The sequence below is a fragment of the Pelobates fuscus genome, chromosome 9, assembly GCF_036172605.1.
Source record: "Pelobates fuscus isolate aPelFus1 chromosome 9, aPelFus1.pri, whole genome shotgun sequence".
NCBI classification, from domain to species: domain Eukaryota; kingdom Metazoa; phylum Chordata; class Amphibia; order Anura; family Pelobatidae; genus Pelobates; species Pelobates fuscus.
The window spans coordinates 108,689,582-108,711,933 of NC_086325.1; the positions used below are offsets into that span (position 1 = coordinate 108,689,582).

Genomic DNA, 22,352 nt, shown 5'->3' on the forward strand with positions numbered 1-22,352 from the left:
ATACAGAGACACGTAAATACCATACGTTAATGTTCTCTCAATAGGGGGCCTATTGCTTTTCCCTACAAACTTATCAGCCCTGTAAATTATTAATACTCCAAAGGAAGAGGGAGACCGTGTTATTTCAAAGTCTCCTCCTTCTGTCATTGTTTTACGTTTATGGCTAAAACGGCATTTAACAGAAGGCTCAGGGCAGATTTAATATATATCCTGTTGGGGACAATTGCTACCAGAAAATGCCTTTGTCACTGCCGTGGTGCAGAGAATTAATGAGAATATATTTAAAATTTTAAAGAAATGTGCGTAGAATGTCCTCATAGGAACAAAGTGGCCAAATGCCAGTGGCCATTTCATTGTGTAAGAAATGATACTATATAACTGCAAGGTGACCTGTCACCTGTTTAATGTAGTAACGAGTTGGAAACCTGGATCGGCAGGGCAGTAACTTCGTGTTTTTCCAGTGGGACTGACGCTTTTACTCTTTGTAGACTTCATTGTCAGTAAGGTCAATTGCATATTGGAGCTATATCATCTAACAATAATGATCTATTTCATTTTCATCTTCCCTCTGAAATTGTAGTAGGAAGAAGGGGAAGGAGAAGAGAGTTTATTGAATGAATAAAACAATTTTAATTAGCAAGAAAAAATGTATTTTCTTTGTACTGCAGGAGTCCAAGGGGAATTAAAAAAAATAGCTGTACAATACCACCATGTATTTTCATTGCTGTTGATGGGAGGGAGCTAGTATCCACTCAGTTAACCCTTTCCTTGTCCTTTTCTGCTCTCCCTCCTTTTGTCCTTCTTCTCTAATCCCTTGCTTATTTTTTTCCGGCTAAGACTCAGCGGGATTTTTTTTAAGTGCATACCAATGCATGACTCAATGCTATAGCAACCTTAAAAAATATTTCAAGGGTGGGGGACAAGGATTAGGGATATGGGGATCTGTTCCCCTCCGTGTTGTGTATTCACACTGCTGTTTACTATCAAACAAGAGGGAGGAATTCAAATAGCCTTTAGTGACACGGTTGCTGGAAGGATTAAATCCAAGTAAAATTTTAATCTCACTTAGCAACCTTCTACACAGTGTGAGGAAAACGTCCTTAGTTACAGTGAGAGCAGTATATAGCAATGTGTTGGTTTTTATGTGTGGGAGGAACTTTGTATAGCATTATAGATACCTTAAATTAAAATATTAGTTGAATACACATCTACCTACATGAATCATAGTTTTATGGCAATCACATTATTTATATAAATGTTATATATAGTGTTTGAAAATTGAATTGCAGCTTTTTGGTAGACTGGGGGAAGCAATTCTCTGCTGCACTGTTCCCTACCTGCAGAATCTTACATCAAGTTCCTGTGATTTAAGCATTTATAAGTGCAAAAGAAAATTATTCCCCCAGCATACAAAGGTATATCATCTATAGTGTGAATGGCTGGAAATTCTAAGTTAATTTCACATTTTATGGCAAAATAGCCAACTCAAAAAGATATACTATATATAAAATAGCATTTATATAACCAAGCAGTTTCTCCTAGATTTAAAAAAATTCCTAACAATTGAAACTTTATATATATTAAAGTTGACGCAAAATAAATTATGAGTATAAACTGATGAGAGGGCTGAGGTAAGACGCCTTGTACAAAGGGTAAGAGATAATAGAACTGAGAGAACTAAGTGGAAAGTACGACACCACTTAATGACCAGGGAACTAAAATATTACCATGAGGATGTCCTGATTTTTTTCTGTTGTTAAAAAGACTCTCATAAAAGTTCAAAATCACTCATTTAGAGCATTTCTTCTTCTGCATAGCCTATATAGATGTTTTTCTCTGTTTTTATTTAGTTAAGTAAAGTCCCTAAAGATTCTATATATCTGCCAAAGTTTCTATCCAGAAGTCTATGTTCAGTGGAAAATGTGACATTTCCATATCGACCCATCTGAGCAAAAAACAGAATCTTGCTTCCTTTATTCGTTTATAATGGCTTGTAATCTGAATTGCAAATTTCCGTATAGCGAAATCCACAATAATTAAATTTGGGAGCAGTACACTTAAACACAATAAAAGGGCACTGCATAAAATCCTCCTCTATCTTGGCTTACAGAAATATTAATATTAACATAATCTATTAACTGTTCCAACTGGTTGGCTTTATCATTTTATTTGAATGTCTCCAAAACAAAATAGACACGAAAAACGCCAAAAAGCTGAATGCTTCTATAAAGATATGTAAAAACACAAACATATTATGTTGTCCACATAAACAATGCAAAGACAACAACAAAAGAGGGGGAAGTAAAAAATGGTTAATGACTAACCTAAACATCTTCAAGTTAAAGTACAGTTCCGTATTATTCAAAATGTGCCAACTGTTTATGTACCCCATAGTCATAAAGGAAGCAAAAATGCAAACATGGTGGTAAAATAAGATTATAAAGTTCAAATTAAACACACGCTAGTAAAAGCAGCACTATTGAGCGAATCTTTTAAAATAATCGTGAACATAAAAGATGTAATTGTGAATAAAGGTTTGCGTTTATTCATATATTACCAGTCAAAATACCATAATTATATCGAAAAAGCTTTCATGGTGGAGGTGGGAATTACATGCACCTTTGACGCGTTTTGTGTGTACTGCACATTACAAGAGGACACCAAATGCAATGTCTTTAACAAAAATTAATTAGAGAATCTCCCATATATTGCTCCATTTATATACAAAGAACACGAGGTACTAAGGCTATACTTTCTTTTTTCATGGCCATAAAAATAAAAATAAAAAGCATGTAATAAAACGTTTTGCATTATGCTATTCCAGTATCCTCTTGCAGTTTATTAAGTATTAGTACAGATTCTATCCCTTTAACATCCTTTTTTTTCTGAAGCATTGTGTGCAGCAGACTGATCTGGATTTGATACATGGGGCTGTCTCCATGGTAGCTGTATTTTTTAGCAACTCCTAGGAAACTCCTGTAACACTATCAATGCCTGAGTTTTATTACTGGATTTAAAATTGTAAAGATAAGGCCAAGAGAGAGAGAGAGAGAGAGAGAGAGAGGGAGAAAAAAAAAGACAAATTAGGAGTGAAAAGGCAGAAGTGTTCTGCAAATAGAAACATGTGATAAGGTGCTTTATCTGTATCTATGTTTGGGATAAGGATCAAGAACACCTGTATACACAGAGCAGGCTTGTAATAGGGGAGGCTCATTTTGGATCAATGCATCATTAGTTAGGGGCCAGCGCATATGAAAAAAAGACATTCAGGTTTTGCTTCAAGATCCAATTATACCTATATATATTTCCAAGAGATTTCTTTTTTTTAAATGGTAAAAAGGCACTAGTTTTGCACAGCTGTTCATACTTTGTTTCTGCCTACATTTCCCATGATGTTTATGGGATGCTACAAGTACCATTATGGAATAAGCTCTTTAATTTATCTTCTGATATCGTTGTTATGTAATTTAATGTATTTTGTTTGATGAATATTAGACGTTTGTTGATAATAGTAATTTTAATAAGGAGAAATTGATAGTTGTTGCTACCTGGGAGATAATGAAGCAACATTTTCATTAGGCCCTTATACCATGTTTTGCTGCATCTTGGTACATACCACACAGAAAACACACAGGAAGCTAGCATCTGTTTGTGACATAATTGATTGGGCATCTTCTATATATGTGCTTTCCCTTGTTAATCACATTTATGTGATTACATTACTGATACAATGATAGTCTCCATCAATTGGATATGCTTTCAGTTGATAAACATTTTAAAGAAATAAATACAATGGTGACATTTTTCAGCACGGAGTCTATGTGCAGAAATACATTGGGTTGATACCCTCAAAGTAAATTCTAATGGTGAAATACTTTGGGCTATATGTTTAATTAGCAGTTCTAATTAAATACTTCAAAACCCCTTGTATAGTAATTGGAATATGTGGGCCCACATATTACAATAGAATAATATAAAAGAATAATAGTAATGGGTCACAAGATGCAAATGCATCTCATTGGTTTAAAAAGTGATAGCACCTTGTTTAGCATTTTTTATTAGACTTGTTTAGGGTGAAACATTTAAATTCTTCTGAAACATCTCTGCAAAAAAAAAAAAGTTTGTGGATGGCAGAATTTAGTTCATGCCACTGCTCAGATCAAGTGATGCTCGGTACCGAGACAAAATTGAGAAAGTAATTAAGGCAGCCAGAACAGCAGGAATAATGCAGGAATAATCCTATGACTGTGCTGCCATGCAAACGTGTCTTCAATATTGTCTGACCTACTTGCTACACAATATTAGCCATTGTACCATCCATACGCTGTGATCTGGAGTGCAATATATGTATTCCTTATATTCTGCCTCTGCTGTTATAGACCTACTACACTATATTAGTATTCCTGTCCATTTTGTTTTCTCCCTTATATTGGCTCCATTGGACCCCACACAAGGAATTCAATTGTTAAGCGCTGCTTCCCTACATCCCCCGTTTTACTTAAAACAAATAATCTGTTTCTTACTATAAATGAAGTTAAAAAATAAATCACAAATCAGTAAAACAATTATAAATCAATTAATCAAAGTGGGTGTAAGTGCCACTGGCAGTAGCTGCTAGGCAAGAGGAACATTTTTATTCGTATCAATTATTTTTCCTGTTTTTCTTTTTTAATTCACCATATAATGAAGGGTGCTACTGTTCCTGTCCAACCTGCTTCTGTTGATAACTGGCACTATACTCACCCTCCCATTTCTGCATGAGGGTGGTGGTGCTAGTAGTGGACGAGGTACCACTTGCGTAAAATCAGATTCAGCACCAGTGGACCTGCTGCCTGCCTTGGTACTGGCTTCGATGGTAGTGGACGTTATTGTCTGTGCACTAGCACTTGAATGATTAATGCTAATTGAAATGTGGATGGTGCCGGAGATGGTGATGTTGATGGTGGGCGAGCTACCTGTGCCAGTGGTAGCAGGTGCAGCTGATGTCTCAACTGTCTTTGTTGGGTGATCTGATTCTACAGAAAATACAGATGGACTTGATGATGGTGGACAAGATGAAGGAACCAAGTGCTCACTAGCTGCAAGGGAAAATACTCCAATACCTGTCCTCTCAAAACTTCCATCTTCTAATTCCTCTGGCTCATCATACTCACATTTGAGTAGTTGCTGGGTCAGAATTAAAAGTGCTATTTCTGCAGTGGTAGGGGAAAACTAATTATTGTTTAATGTTTCTCTGTCAGTAGCTGCTAGGTAGATACAGCATTAAGCTAAACCTAGTCTTACACTAGAATCAATGAACAGTCTCACTCAATAGCTGATGTTAAAGTGTCTACACGATTCCTGCTTGGACTTGGAACTATAGTTGTTTTATTGCTGATCCTTCCCCCCCCATTGGTGACATCACCTGATCTGTGAATAAACTCAACATTTAGTGGCTGCCCCCTAATCATCAACATATTTTTTTTACTCTTGATGAACAGGTGATCCATCCCACAGTCCTCTTGTCCACTTGTGGAAACCAAGCTGTTTATTTGCTTCTCCACCAGAATCAAGAACTGAACTGAACATGTTTAGGCTTGTGTGAGTCAGTTCCACTGAGATTCTGGCACTTAGCAGTTCGGTAATCAAAACGTCTTCTGATCTCCTGGCTGGTCCAAATTTGTGCGAATTGCAGTTTGGTCCAAAAATAATCTCCAAGTCTATTTTTTCTACCAGTTGTAAACTGCAGCTTTAAGCAGGTGTTTAACCTGCGGCAGACATTCCATGCACTAGCACCCAAATTATTCTACCCAATCTTAGACGACTGTTTAAGATATTATGCTGTTTTGAGTTTTTTTATACTAGATGCATGTTTAGAAAAAAAAATCTAAATCTTCTTGCAATATAGTTCCAGCCTGTTGCCTTTTGGTTACTTTCATTTACATGTGTGTGTCCCTAAACTAATCAAAATTATGATAAAAACATTTCAGATCCCTGGTGCTCGTTGCAAAAAAGGATATTCAGAATTTAGCATTTTTTTTTGTATATTTTTAATCTCCTGACCAATATAGAAATAGGTGGCAAAATCCCGGAGTGTCCCTTTAATTTCACAAGACCATGGGGCAGTGCACCTACTACAGTACCAACTATATATACACGCAATGTCATTGATAATATTTATTGTTCCCAAAAAGATATCCACTCTGTGTTTATATACTGACTAACAGCGTACTACACTGTTGATTCACTACTGACACATGTGGGCTTTTCCTTGTGTCCATCGATAATCAAGCCTCAATTTTTAAGGTTGACCTTTAAGATTGTTGAATTATAAGTTTACGGAGGAAATTTAGCTCTTAAATTCCTAGTTAGGCTCCATGGCAACCTCTCTCTTCATATTTTCCCTGGTGCAGTTTAGAAATGGGAGATTAACACACACACAATAGATTAGAGCTGCACAGTAAGCATGTGCAATTTGGGTATATAATGTAATGATTTGTATGATGCTGTTTGCAAAAAAAATAAAAAATGATCTTATCAAAGTTTTTCTAATTGCTAAACAAGGCGTTTAATTGCAGTTGAAGCTTTTTACTTCTGTACCAGCTGTTTCATGCCTATTTGGAGAATATTACACACAAAGTCTTCAGGGTGTCGTTGTGCCGTGGTACGAAGCAGAGCAGGGGGCAGGAGAGAGCTGTTAGGAACGACAGCACATGAGACTTTTGGAAATGAAAAATTGTTTTAATTCGTAAGCTTGGAGCAATAACGAGAGGGATCCTCGTAAATTTCTCAGCCGTCATGATAGATATCGGTCATAAAGGAGAATCCACAGGAAGTGTTTTATTAGGGGAAAGGAGGGGTAGGGTAGATTTGCTCTTTATGCCTTAGAATGCATTTATCAGAAAGTACAACATTTTAACTCATCCTGCCTTAAAAAAGGGTACAAGTAGAATGCATATTATTAGAGGTTCATGCATATTTCAATGTATATATGAACACAGATTTTGTACGCATTATTATCTAGACTACGACTAAAGGACGAAGCAAATTAATGAAATATAGAGACAATCATAGGGATAGCTAATGGAAGAATATTAATTCTTTTAGGAGGGCTATGGTACAAAGCAAAAGGAAGAACTTAGTGGATGTCATATGGACATAGAAAATAATAGGGATGGCTGATATGGAGCAAAAGGAGGAGTTATAGGAGTGGGTTGTATAGATCGGTGACAGGGTGACAGATTTAATGGAGTAGCCATTCTACGAGTTCTATGGAGAAGGTATAATCCAATGTTGTGGGATTTATTCACAAAAGTAGGATCGTGGAGAGATTACGGAGCAATTGTAAATTGCAAGACAAAATAGCCTAACTTGGAATCTGTATCAAATTTTTCTTTTTATGTACTGGCAATTTTACAGTCTAAAATTTACAGTACAGTTGTGAATAATTTTCGGTTTAGCAAAAACCAAACAAACTCAGTGTGGTTTAGATTGTACAGAGAAAATTGAGTTCTACGGGAAGTTACATAAACTAATATGAAATGGTATCAATTATATAGGGCAATATATAATGGTGAGATCTCAGGGTGCAATGGGAAGAAGTGTCATAAGATATCATTATGTTGCACCAACGGGGAGTTGTAGGGAAAGCTTCGGCAGTGATAGATAGATCATTCATTTACGCCAACATATACCCATATTGGGCAATGGGTAAACATTAATACCATCTGATTTTATTATGTCTATTTTTAGTGATTTGTCTTTTACCTTTAATAATTAATTCCAATTTATACATACATACACGGGCAAAAATAAGAAATGATAGGGACCTTGCCCAATGAGCTGACATTCATCATTTGTTCTATTTCCACCTGGCTATACATTTGATTAGTTCTTCATACCAGCCCCGAAAACAATAAGCCTTAAATGAAGTTTGTTTATGTATCAGAGCTATGTGGAACTAGAACTAGCATTAAAAAGTGTGTATGGATCTAGAGGAGGAGTTATAGGGCCAGTTGTATTGAGCAGGACCGATTATTGTATGCAGGTTATGTGGACTCACGGGGAGGGGACTTATATTTTTGGGCATATCAGGAAATCTTAGAAGATCAGAATAGGGATAACATTATTTGGAATTGCATCACTATCCACTGAAATATAATAAATATTAGATATGACACAGGAGTAAGGATTAACAGCACTTGTTCAATATGTTATATTTTCTTTTAATTTATTGTTCGTGTAGTTTGAATACACTCAGAGATCAAACTTTAAATGTATTGTTCCTGTTATGGAAAAAAACACTCCGATCACACCTTTGATAGAAATAATCTTAATTCTGTTTTCATTTAGAACAGTCATGATGCAACATGATACAAACCTACGTAGTAGACACATTTATCTATGAAAGTCTCCCTTAATATGTTCATTCTTCTAAAGCGGCCTCTTTGTCAAATAGGCCATTTAAATACATTGTGTTTAAACCTATTTAAAATATTTCTTGAAGCACACTTAATATATTAGGCAGCCTTAGCAAAGCTCAAGCACTATCTCGGTTCATAATAAATGTTGTAGTAAAACAATTAAACTTGTTTGCAGATAAATAGAAGGAAATTAAGGACAGGAGAGAGGGAGCAGGGAGAGGAAGGGCGAGATATTGAAAAGGTAAACAGAGAAACGAGTTTGCTAAGAGAAAGAGAAGAGCAGAATTTAATGCTAGACATACCCTGTAAAGATAAAGAACTAGCTGTACATTAAACAGATGGTCCAGTGCAGAGCAGCATCCTTAAACTCTGTTCATAAGGACCAGAGGCTTCATGGTACGCAGTTACATCTGATTGACTCATTTTAATTGATAAATATGACTGAAAATAAATATAACTTTCAAAATTAAAAATAGAGTGGTTTATGAATCCCTCTAAGAACCTGAGGTAGAATTATCTTCACCCGTAAAACACATATTGTATCTAGTGCTTTACAATTGTTTGTACTAATGTTCCTTTAATGTTTGTCAGCTTTGGGATATGCATATCCCAGTCTGTCCGAGATGGAGGGAGGGAGGGAGGGAGGGGGGGGGGGGGGGGTCTACACTCACAGGGATGTATGTGTATATACAGTACACACCTGCTAACACACATAATTGTGGTGTATTACAGTATATTATTGCCATTTGGTTGTTCTGCAATAAACAAGACCAAGACCAAGACCAAATGTTGAGCAATATATTAATGCCTCTATCTAGATCCTTTACTGGCTTTATTTTCCCATAATACATATTTTGTATTGAACTAGATGTATGTGTTTAAACAGAAATATATATTTTATGAAAAAAGTTCTCTTACACATCACATGTAACACAGACACACAAACATTGTCACATCACAAGCAGGGCTGCCATTAGAAATTGTGGGGCCCCTTACATAGCTAAAGGCCTGGGCCACCCCAAGTATGCTTATTTAATTTTTTAACTGGGTTTCCAGTTAAATTCACAACAATTCAGTGTTCAATTAATAAACCCCCAGCGTTGCATTGAAAGGTCATATATCTCATTGTTAACCCAGTATGTTGCTTAGTGTTGTATGGAGGTGTATCCTCGCCACATAGGAAGGATGAGGAACATTCTATGCAGCCATTGCACATTTGTAAATGTGTCTGTAAAATACTGCTGCTTTTTCTAATGGGAACAACTTCCTATATTTACTGCTGCTTAAGTGATCTGCTAAATATTGTTCTCGTCCTGCACCTCATAACAGGTTTACAACCGACCACCAATAACCCGAGATCTGTAATGATTTAACATTCAAATTCCCAAATTTCAACTTCTGTTTTCCTGCGCAAGGCTGTTTCCTGCTGAGGGAACAAGGAGTTATTATGAGAATAGAGAAAAGGAGAAACGATCATGTTTATATAGCAGGCTTCTGTTTACAAACACCTCACAATCAACTGACCGCTCTGTTTAATTGATTGGTAGTTACTTTATTTCCAGAGAGCTTCACATGTAGCACGTTTTCTCCATCAAAATAAATGTATGACTGAAATTTTAGGAAATGGACAGATGTCTAAACATTTAAACATGACTTGTTGTGTTTTGTTGTTTCATAATTTGGAAGTAGAGAGTTTAATATCTTTTCCCACAAATTATTTCAACATTTAAATATAAGGTAAAAGTGCTGAACAGTACCCTTACTTTTCCTTTAAGTCATTACTTACCACATATAACTTGACCGCTGGCTGACCTCAGCCATCAATTAACTTACACATACAAGAAACTTCTGAGATTTTTGAAGAAGTGAAATCAATGTTATGAAATACAAAACCTGCAGCCCCTCTGGCAAGTAAAGGGTAAAAAAACTTTCTCGTACATTATTCCAGCAACAAGGGTCCCCTGATCTGCTGGATCACTCGACGCCTTTCCTGATGTCAGCTATGGGGAAAACCTAATGCGCATGCATTGAAAGCAACGCACACGCAGAAGGCCTTCTCCATAGGGAAACATTGAATCAATGCTTTCCTAATGGGTTTTGCAAAACGCTGGAGATCCTCATGCAAAGCAAATCCAGCATCGTTTCACATAATTAAACTTGGTGAAACAGCAGGAAGTGCCTCTAATGCCTGTCTGGGAGACAGGTACTAGAGGCAATCTTAACCCTGCAATGTGAACGTTATGGTTTCTCTAAAGCTGCAGGGAGCAGGAACACTGCATCTACACCACTTCAATGAGATCAAGTGGTTTAGGTGCCTATAGTGTTCCTTTAACAAGCATTTTTTTCCTTGTAATTAGGTATTTCTTTTTTGTTATGTGTTTTTCTTTGTGTAAGAAAAACACAAGCATATACATGTATACTGATGCAGAAAAGGTTGCAAGCCCAAAATGTAGTACTAAATGATTAAACTGTGTGTTATTGTGTGTTTGTGTATATCTCAGATACCCCTTCAATGAATAGTTATTGAAAGGGCCTTGAAAACACACATTCACCCATTTATAATGAGATTATTAAGAAATGCATCACCAAACGGAGAAGTCAGTTCAGTTTGCAACATATCCAACCGCTGTATAAGTACCACAGTCAAAATGTCTACTACTCATACATACTGGGCACTGTAATTCTAGAGTATATTTTTTGACATGTCACAAGATTTTGTATAAAATCTGATCAATTTTAATAACGCTGACCCTCTCTTTCTCTTGTTTGTGTAGGCTTTTTGCTGCAAAATGCAGTGGGTGCATGGAGAAGATTGCTCCTACTGAGTTTGTAATGCGAGCCCTGGAGTGCGTGTTCCATCTGAGCTGCTTCTGCTGCTGTGTGTGTGAGCGGCAACTAAGAAAGGGAGACGAGTTTGTGTTGAAAGAAGGTCAACTTTTATGTAAAAGTGACTACGAAAAGGAGAAAGATCTGCTGAGCTCTGGGAGTCCTGATGATTCTGATTCTGGTAAATATATATATCAAGTTAATATATGTGTATATTGAATATGTGTATAATATTTATCAATGAACTTGTATTCACTTGAGGTCACATGCAACAATGTGCATTAATTAAAAAAAAATTCTCATAACCTTTAACCAGCCGCAGAGATATGTAATTAAAAAGCAGTTTCAACCACAGTTGGACAGCCATAAGTATCTTTGTATTATGTCATTAGTTAGACCTGTCAAGTCACACCGTATTATTGTGTGACACCTGATTTTCCTGCAGTAAAAAATGAAAATACAGCGCACTCCCTATCTATTAAACAGCTACCTTGGTGCTGACCGATTTTTATTAAAAACACCTAATCTAGGCCAAAAAAAATAGTGATTTAGTTACATTATTTGATCATACATTGCATAAGTCTGCCACAACGTCAATGTGCCCCATCTTTGGCAGGTCCTACTCTAACTGCCAACTGTCTGCTAAATGAGCTACTCACTTGGGGAAATCTTTCCATCTCAAGTTCTCTGCAGTACAAGGCTAAATAGGGTCCTGGGACGAGGCACCTGTGACAGGGAGGGGTGCAGAACCAAGGACCTGGCTAGACCTGGCTAGCTAACCTGATTTTCCAGCAGTACTCCTGATCAAACGATAGATCGCTTTATATGCAGAGCGTGGTGTGATTGAGGGAAAGTGCAGTTCAAGCACATAATTAACTGGACATACTAATCAGATTTAATTTACAGTGACACTTTAGGCACCCAGACCACTTAATTGCCTTGAAGTGGTCTGGGTGCAGTGCTCCTGACCCCTTAAAACTGCAATATAAAACATTACAGTTTTAGAGAATCTTAAATTTTTACATTGCATGGTTAAGACAACCTCTAGTGGCAGCCACAATAGTCACTTCTTTTTAATGGAGTTTTAATGGAGTTTAACTCCGTGAAACGACATTGGACATCCTCAAGCTTTCCATGAGGACATACAGCATCCACCATAGGAATATATTGATGTGTTAGCCACATCCTTTTCCTTGAAGAAGCTGCAGATTTGCAGTAAACAAATGAAATTTGGAGGCAAGTAAAACATTTTATGTAGTTTTTCATCTTTTTTGATTCGTTATCTCCATAATGCTTTTGAAAATTGTGCGTGAAAAAAAAGAGTCATCGTCGATCAATCTCGTGTTCCTCTAAAGATATAGCTGTAGTTTAAACATTCAGATTTGTATATAAAGAATTTCATACAAATGCAGGAGGAGAAGCATCAAAATAAGTGTTTTTTGAAGTCAGTGAAAGCTATTTGTGTTTATACTTCTTGCTTCTTGTTATGACGTGCTCTAGAGTTAAGTGCAATATCACTTTACCTTCTGCATGCCGCCAAAATATCCGAAGAGGACGACTCAAAAATGTTAAGAACAACATATTTATTTGTGACTGTTACAAAGTTATTTTTCATAAAGTGGAAATTTGGATTTTAGTTCATTTTCTATTAAAAAGCACCAGCTGTATTAAGATCGGCATCTGGAAATCACATAGGGACGTGAACTCATGACCTTGCCTGAGCAACCAGCCAAGCTATGCTGGGTCTCATTATTATATGTTTGCATTTTATTATACTGTTCTGTGTCTTATTATACTTCAATTGATGTTATACCTCAGCATTATGGACCCCTCTGTGTGCTATTGTATCTGTTACATTGCTGTGCATGTTAATATTTGACCCTGTTACTGCTCAGTGGTTTGGTGCATAGCCCAAGCAGGTGTTGTTTGAAATACTTAACTTTAATGAAGGATAGTACTAAAGCTACACACCCATGTTTGTATCCTTTCTAAATCCATCAGTTAAAAGTGATGATGAAGATGGAGATATTAAACCTGGGAAATGCCATGGAAACCAAGGAAAAGGCAGTGATGACGGCAAAGACCCCAGGAGGCCAAAAAGACCTCGAACAATACTCACCACTCAGCAAAGGAGGGCATTCAAAGCATCATTCGAGGTGTCATCAAAACCCTGCAGAAAGGTATCTGCATAATTTGTCACACATTGGTTCAGCTTGTTAACTATTGTTATATAATTTTTGTAATTTGCTAATTGGGATGATTTGAGTAAGAATTTACAAGTGGAGGTGAACTAACTCCTGGGCTCAAGAGATAGTTGTTTCCTTTTAGGATTCCTTTTGTGTTATGAATTACACATACCACCCACCATTGGGAGGAATAAGTTTAAGATACGGATGGGTCCTCCTAGAAAAATTTGGTCCTGCACACTGAAGGGCATGTCATCCTAGCATCACGCATACTATGCTGAGAGACCTTCTCCAGGCCAGATCCCAAAGTGCTGCTGGACCTAATGCCTATACAATAGTGTGAATGATCTGCTTAGGGACAGTTTCCTGGTGTCCTTGCATGCAGGACACCAGGGAACTAAGGGCTTGATTTAGTATGTTTTCCAAATAATTTAATACTGTTACAAAATCTATCCAAATGCTTTATCTACAAAGGTTCTCATAGACATTAATGGTGACTTTTGAAGATGAATTATTTTAAAGCCTATTAAATCAAGACCTAAATCGGGATGGTAGGACCTAAAATAGGGACTACCCCTTCTAAATCAGGATAATTTGGAGGCCTGGATGCACAGACATTCCATAGATGAATTGGCAGATGTAAGATGGTGATTGCAAACATATCATCCTTGCATGATGCCCGAGGGTGTATAAAAAAGAATAAAACACCAATTTACACCAGTAACAGGTTAATATATTACATTAACAAAAAGCTAAGTTGGTAATGTGAATCAAATTACAGATACTGAACCTGTTTTTCGGAGTTTGAGTAATATGATTCAGTTATGCAATAATAAAGCTGGTCTCAGGACATACATAAAAATGAGAGAAATGTTAATGTTTTTGCTATATAATACATTTTTATTATAATTTTAACATATATGATCATGAAAACATTTTCAGCAGACTTAGTTTTTAACCATTTACCTTTTAAACATTACAGGTCAGAGAAACGTTAGCAGCTGAGACAGGACTTAGTGTCAGAGTTGTCCAGGTGTGGTTCCAGAACCAAAGAGCTAAGGTACGTCAAAATACTTTTCATGTGGAACCTTAACCCGAATAAACTCTATATGTCTCAGGGTGGTCTGCGCATTATATATTACTTTGCATGGGTCCGTTGTTTTCTGTATTGCTAGTCAACTCTCCATAAGTTTAATACACCTATTTCTCTGCATTATGTTTTGTTCAATAGATGAAGAAATTAGCACGGAGGCATCAGCAACAACAGGAACAGCAGAACTCACAGAGATTAGGTCAAGGTAACTAGATCATTTTCGTTTTTCACATGATCCATATTTACATTGGGCTCGTTTATAATCTTTTTTTCCGGTAAATAGCTGCCATAAGCTGTCATTATTACCAACAGCTGGTGGCTTGTAGAGACTACAAATTGCCATCATTATTGCAACATTATTGCTTAATATTTGTGGTCTAGTGCTAATAACGACTGCGAGTACAGATACCAGCCATTTGCATACTAGCAACTTATAGAAATACACCTAAGCACGCACATTTCACCTTTAGGAGCTAACCACTAAACAAATTGGAACAATACTTTTTTTGTTTTTAATTGGATGTATAGATATTTTTTTTTAATTGGATGTATTTGGATGTATCGAGATTTAGCTATAATCCACTCTGTATTGTATCAAATGACCCATCATTGGTGTCCTGTGTTACACCATCAACCTTTCCTTGCAATTCCTACAACTAGTCAAATAAGCTTTTAACTATGACATTTAGCAACCTCTTAATTCAAACCTAACCATAAAGTTAACTGAATTTCAATAAATACAGTTTATATCAAGCCAAGCCCTACACGAGACTCAAATCCTAAAAAATACATATAGTCCACTCCAAAATCTATCCACAAAATCTTTACTAAAACCAAAACCTATGCATGTTTAAATGTACAAAAACCTTAATATGAGCTGAGCTGCCATCAAAAAGTCTAAATATTGGTCATGTTCTACACATTTATTGTGAATTATGGTGTGGTTTTCATTCCTGGCACCGAGAATGTGAGAAAGCCCATATAAAACATCCAATCTATTTAAAATAAAATATGGAGCTTTATGCTATCCGAAAATGGAAAACAGATCTGTAAAGATTAAAAAAAAACAAAAAAAAAAAACTGTAGAGCTTCTTCAACTAGACGGATATCCATAATAAAAAACTAACTCAAATATTACATACAATCCTTTACCATTCAGAAGCCCCCGTTTACAACTCTTATTTTGAATTTCAAATACTACATTTAATCCTTAACCAAAACATAATATATCCAAAAGCCCAACATTAAACCTGGGATGAATTTCAAATCTTAAACCTGGGAATGTTATGGAAACCCTAAATCTGATCCAAGCTTTATCCTAAAATCCTTAAACTACCCCAAACCAGAAATGGGGTTGTATATCATTTAAATTCGTTTTCTAAAATGAGTAAATCAATAGCAAGTAAATCTAATACAAACTTAGCAAAAACATTCAAAGTTTAATCCAGTATTTAATTGCCATTTATAATATATTCTATTAAACCATATAGGAAAGCCCTTTCAACACAGGTCTGAAAAAGCTCCTTATGAGATATGAATATCCAATTTCTCAAGTAACCAAACGGTTTAGAGAAACAGTCCATTGTATTACTAACATGTTTCAATATTTAATATTTATAATACAAATTAATATTTAATATGTATAATAAAAGGCTTTTAAAAAATGCAACTCAGACATAGACCTTTTGTGTAGAAGCTTATGATTTAAAGGAAGAGGGAAATGAGTCAATTAAAAGATATTAGAGAAAGCAGACATATAGTCAGCTACTGTAGGTGAAAATGGGACCAATGGGTCAATTAGAAGTGAAGTCACGGAAATTGATTAAGGTGGACTTCTACTTTTGACTTTTTGCAGGTTTGACACCATGCATTGAACATTGGTAATTTGTAACTTAGAGATAAGCTCTTTCCTCTTCTCATAGGATGTGAAAGTGGGTACTATCTGTAATGGGAGGACAGTGACAGTCCAAATTAGGCTTATACCAACTAGTTGGATAAAAACAACATTCTTCCTATCTGAAGGTTAATATGACTACACAACAAAAAAGCCCATTTAAAGCTACGATGTATAGACACAATGGCTTTTGTAGGCTTTGGTAGAACTTTTTGGTATTTTCATAATTATGCATATTTTTATAATGTGAAAATAAATTGATATAAGAGACTTTACTTGGCTGAATGCATTAACATAACTCCTTGTCACCCATTAGAAGTCATGTCTAGCCGCATGGAGGGGATGATGACTTCTTACGCCCCCCTGGCCCCATCACAGCAACAGATTGTCACAATGGATCAAAACAGCTATAGCACAGACCCCTTCCAGCAAGGACTCACCCCTCCTCAAATGCCAGGTGACCACATGAATCCTTACGGTAAGCTGCACACACACTGTACAGTGACACAGAGTATCTCCAAACTTCAAACATATTGCTGTCTCTAGACTAACACATATTATTGTATAAACATATATTGTATAAAGAAATGTGGATGCCTATACATATCTGCAGCAGATCATTGATATCTATGTTTAAAGGAACACGTCAAACATCATAACCACTTCAGAGTACTGTAGTGGTTATGGTGCCTGGAGCGCCCTCCTCCCCCTAGTGTAAGTAATCAAACCATTCGTTACGGTCTGATAACTTACCTGGGATGACACGCTAAAATCTCTTAATGTAAGGCTTAATGTGTCAGCTGATTACTCTCAGACATTGAGCTATGTCTTACACTGCCCCAATACAGAGCTTTCAGTTCTCATGTCGGAGGTGATTGGTGCCCTTTGAACAACAGGTAAATTGTCAAATCGTTAGCAAACTGTTTCACTAATTAAATGGTGGAGAGAGGGGTAGTGCTCCTGTAACCATAACCACTACAGCATACTTAGAATGTTGCTTTAATGAATATAAATGGATGATGAATAGCCAGTCTCTCTCTCTCTCACGCATTTATGGACTGGATTTGCAATCCAACTTTTGAGATTAATTAATGTAGGGTTAATCTCTGATCGTTGCATGATTAAGAATGAAAGAAAATAAATATAGACTATCAGTCATCTACTGTATTTATTTAATTAAATTTAGATTATCCTTGTGTCTTATATTACTACTGTTAGCACTTCTGACATTCCTTAAATTAAGAATGGTAATTCAGAATTTTTAAACTCCCATCATAGTATGCTAGAATGCTAATGAGAGATATGGAGATTGCAACTTAAAAATAACCAGAGAACTTTAGACAATACTTCATTATAGGGACATTCTAATATTACTGCCATTTCAACAAATTGATTATCAAAGGTAACCAACATCTCTGAAATCTGAAATGACATGCTTTTTTTCCCTTCCAGAATATAGAATATAATAAAAACAGGGTATCTTTTATAAATTAGGAGACATGTCAAATAAATACGATTGTGACCAACTGGTACACTTCATCAAGCAGTTGGTGTCCTCTAAAAATTGAAGATGTCACATATATCACCATTATTTCATGATTTAAATTAACCAGTGATTTTACGTGGACAGAGAAAATAATCAAAATTATAGGTAATTGAGATTCCTTTGAATAGCAGTCCACCACCTGATGCCAAATTTATATATACATCTGTCAAATTAAATAGGCATCTATTAACATACCTTCCATCTCCATGCAAATTTCTTTAAAAATAAAAAATATAAAGCAACAACTGCACAGCCAGCAAGCTAACATCCATCTTTGACTCATAAGCCGATTATTTGACCCATCTTATATCCTAATGTAGAAATCCTATGTATCAATAAAGTGTAAAGAGGATGCCAGATCACCTTATTGTTGAGTACCTGTTTCCAGTGTAAGTAAAGTAATGCCCAATCTAAACAACCTTTAAATAACTTGGCACTACTAAAAACCCCTGAAAGTAATGTTAAGTTAATGGCCAATCTAAACACCCCTTAAAAAATGAAAGACTATCCCTCCCTTTTAATAAATATATATGTGTAAGGAGCTGGTGCGTTTCTAAACAATCTAAATGAAATAATGAAAATCCTTATTACATTTTATTTTAAAAATGTATGTATTATTTACATTAATTCAACTTCACAAACCATTGTACACAATCCTTCATCTACTGCATATAAAAATCGTCTGCATTAAAAGTACAAAAAAACCCCACAAACTCCAAATGTCTTATGAAGTAATTAAATATCTAAAAATGTCCAACCAACCTGTAATTTAATAGCCCTTTTTTGCCCATGTACCAACTGGAAATCTGTAAATCGGTCCCTGTAGTGTAGTAGTTTTGTTTGGCTAGATCAAACTGTAGACTTTTCCCCCATTTTATAAGTTGTTCGCAAAGTTAATGGAACTCAGCCTCTTATGAGTAGACCCTTGGGTTATCTCAATAATGCTAAGTGACATTTTAATTGTTTGACATAATGATAATTAGAGATAGTCTAAATCTTTGGCAGGAGCATCAGGCCTTGAGGATTGGGTTTGGCATCTTATTCTAAAGAATCCATTCCTGTGTTATTGCTGACGTGTTATTACACTTCTTATCAGTTGAGTGCAGGGACCCACTAGGCAGATGTCCTCATGAAATCCAGATTTGTTGATATAAATGTTCAGGGTGAGAAGGGTATGTAACTTAAATGACTTAGCTTTTGTGTGCATACCATATGCAATACTGAATGTAAGCACAGGGAACAAGGCCACCATATTGGGTACTTAAAAATGTGTCCTTGGCTATCTAATTGTAACACTACTCAGTGGGCCATTTCTATGAAGTAGCGAATTGACTTTATGAAGGTAATGGTATACTCTCTCCACACTGTCAGTTTTAAAATTATTAATAACATTCCAAAGTTGGAGATCAAAAATAATGAGATAATTAACTAAAGATTAATAGATAAAAAGAACACTGTAGCATTAAGAATACAGACCTGTATTCCTAACGCCATAGTATCCCTATCCCTATATATATACAGGTCTTCCATGTGTAATAAAGTTAATAAAATACTTACCATTTTTCAGAGCCAAGACTCCCTCAGCTCTGCTCTGCATGGCAATAGTCAGGTCCAATGCTCCTCATAGAGGAGCGCTGAGGACCTGATGCATATATACGGCAAGCTCCACATGTTCATCCAAGCTTCTCCATAGGAAAGCATTGTATTCAGTGCATTCGTAATAGTTGCCACATGATGTTATCACGTTTTACTAGGCCAATGCCTCTAATGGCTATCATGAAGACAGCCACTGAAAGATGGCTTTAACCCTGAAATGTAAACATTGCAACTGTAGATATTAAAAGCATTATCTACATCTTCTTAATTCTACTGTTGCCATTACAAAGTTGGTCTCCACTCTGACATAATGTGATGTAATCACTATACAATGAGACAGCGCTGTGACCATAAGAACGAGTAAACATTTGGATCAGTGGTGAATACAGCAGAATATCAATTGATATGTTACATTTAAGTTAGTTGGTTTTAATGTCTTAAACATATCTTAGAACTACAAAGCTCATGATGTTTTGCATGATCATTTTAAGGGCTTCAAAATGTAGGGATCTACCATTTGGGCATCCCTAGTCTAAATACTGATGTCAAAACATCCTTTTTAGAAAATGCATTGCTTCCTTTGTAGATGGGTAAGTGATAAAAATTAGATTAGATTAATTAGAACTGAAAGCTTTTCATCGGTGAATATATTATTTCATATGTACTTATGAGCATGGCCATTTATTATACTGGAGAGATAGTAATGTATAATGGCTCTTACTCATGACCAGCTGTATAGAAGATATGTAAACTAGATTGTGGTACAATTCAATTTTTTGGATCGATTTGGCTCACCAGTTCTATTAATTGTTTATAAAAATAAATTCTCTATTAACTGAATCAGTGTTCTTAACTATGTATTCTGTGTTCTCTTTGCAGGCAATGATACCATATTTCATGACATTGACAGTGATACCTCGTTAACAAGCCTTAGTGACTGCTTCCTAGCAAATTCAGAGGTCAACTCCATGCAGGCCAGAGTGGGAAACCCAATCGACCGACTGTACTCCATGCAGAGTTCTTACTTCGCATCATGAGTCCTCCTTTATTCCTCTTGATTCCATATCCCATTCCACCACCACCACCACCAAAAAAAACCAACAAAATGAAAAAAAAAAACAACAACCGGACCTTCGGACCTTCAGAGATTTACAGCCATATCTGTGCAGTTGCCCTTCCCAGGACTTTCAGCGGTGAACGAAAGAACTATTAATAAAACAGCGGCAGAAAACAATGACTGCAAACACACCCTTTAATATTTGGAAGACGCATGAGCAAGAACTAGAACGTACTTTTCCCCCCAATTTAAAATAAACCCATTATTTTAAAAGAGGAAGAATACAGTATTTGTATAGAATTGTGTAAAAATTAGTTTTTTTCCCTTTAGGATAATACAGAAATAAAGCCACTGTTAAGAGCTTTTCCTCACCTCCTCTAAAACTGCATGAATGTCACCGTGATGTGGAATTAACAAATTTGAACTGTGAGAAGTTATTGTAAATGTGACGTTTAATCTATTTTATTATTATTATAATATTTTTTTTCTTCCTATAATGTTTCGTTTGATTTTCTCCATAGACCAGAAGGTTAGATTTTAGCCATTATATCATATGAGCAAGCATTGGTTTCACAAGATCATTGCTAACAAAGGAAGGACTGCATGTTTTATTGGAGAGAGATCCATTTTTTTTAAATTAATGGTCTTATGTTCCTTACGGTGCTTTAAAGATTTAAAACAGAAAAAAAAACAAAAAAAAACTTAATTTAATAAAACGTACAACAGTATTGAGCTCTGTGGTTTAATAGCATTGGTAATTCGGTGTTTGGTAATTTGTAAATCAATAATAATTATGAACAACAAATATGCTATATACTTGCACATGTTAAATCACATTATTATGATTCAAAAGATCTGAGCAGTAGTAGTTTGAGGGACACACGGTATTGCAAATTAATATTTTTCTTTTTGTGCAAAATAATGAATTCTAGTCTATTGTAATCCAAACTACAATATTTTGGTAAAAATAGTGGATTTAAAAAAAAAAAAAAATATATATGAAATTCAGCTATAGTCATGGCTTTGTTGTTTTAGCTGGGTTTCCAGTTCACCATAATTCACAGCTTAGTGAATGAACCCTACATAGGATAATTAATTAAAAATTATTGGAAAATGAATTTCACCTTTTATGCTACAGTAGCCGAAACTGAGCTATTTTTCAGTTCAAATCCAGAGCACAAAATATAAAATTAACTCAGAATCTACTTGGAATTCCCAACAATTCACTTTTAATGAATAGCTAAAATTTTTGAGTTGGAGAACTTTTTCAAAAAATCTATTTTGTGATTTGATTTTTAATTTTGTGTATTTTATGGTTTATAAACCGCTCAGGGGTTTTGATACCATGATTTTTATGTTTTAGCAAAAAGGTACACATTCTGTATGATCCAAGCACAGAAAACAAACTGTGTTCTCCATTCTGTATCATATTTCACAAATGATCTTTGCTCTGTTAAGAGTTTGGATATGCACGAAATATAGTAAAAAGGAGAGCGCGAGAGAAAGAGAGAGGTGAGAGAGAAATTACTGTTGCGCATCAGCTGCATATCTCTTTGGAAAGTCCTCCTTGAGCACATAAACTCACGAAAAAGCAAGTTTCCACAACTATCTCAGAGTCCCCTACTTGACATGCAAATGAGAACAGTCTCACCAAAACCAAATCCAAAACTGCACATAATACAAAACATATAATCCTGGGTGCAACCAAACCAGGAACCAGCACAAGGTCCCAACTACAGTGGATAGAAGAGA

The 22,352-nt window shown here is 35.8% G+C and overlaps 1 protein-coding gene across 1 annotated transcript in view; it reads left to right on the forward strand.

Annotated features, from left to right (window-relative positions):
• LMX1B (LIM homeobox transcription factor 1 beta) overlaps nucleotides 1-21,231 on the forward strand; it is a 135,315-nt gene extending 114,084 nt beyond the window's left edge. Inside the window, exons 3-8 of the mRNA XM_063431071.1 lie at nucleotides 11,177-11,409; nucleotides 13,230-13,408; nucleotides 14,397-14,474; nucleotides 14,646-14,712; nucleotides 16,718-16,879; nucleotides 20,423-21,231. Of these exons, the coding sequence (XP_063287141.1) occupies nucleotides 11,177-11,409; nucleotides 13,230-13,408; nucleotides 14,397-14,474; nucleotides 14,646-14,712; nucleotides 16,718-16,879; nucleotides 20,423-20,580 (877 nt within the window). The 3' untranslated portion in view covers nucleotides 20,581-21,231. The remainder of the gene's footprint in view (nucleotides 1-11,176; nucleotides 11,410-13,229; nucleotides 13,409-14,396; nucleotides 14,475-14,645; nucleotides 14,713-16,717; nucleotides 16,880-20,422) is intronic.
• The last annotated feature ends 1,121 nt before the right edge of the window (nucleotides 21,232-22,352 follow it).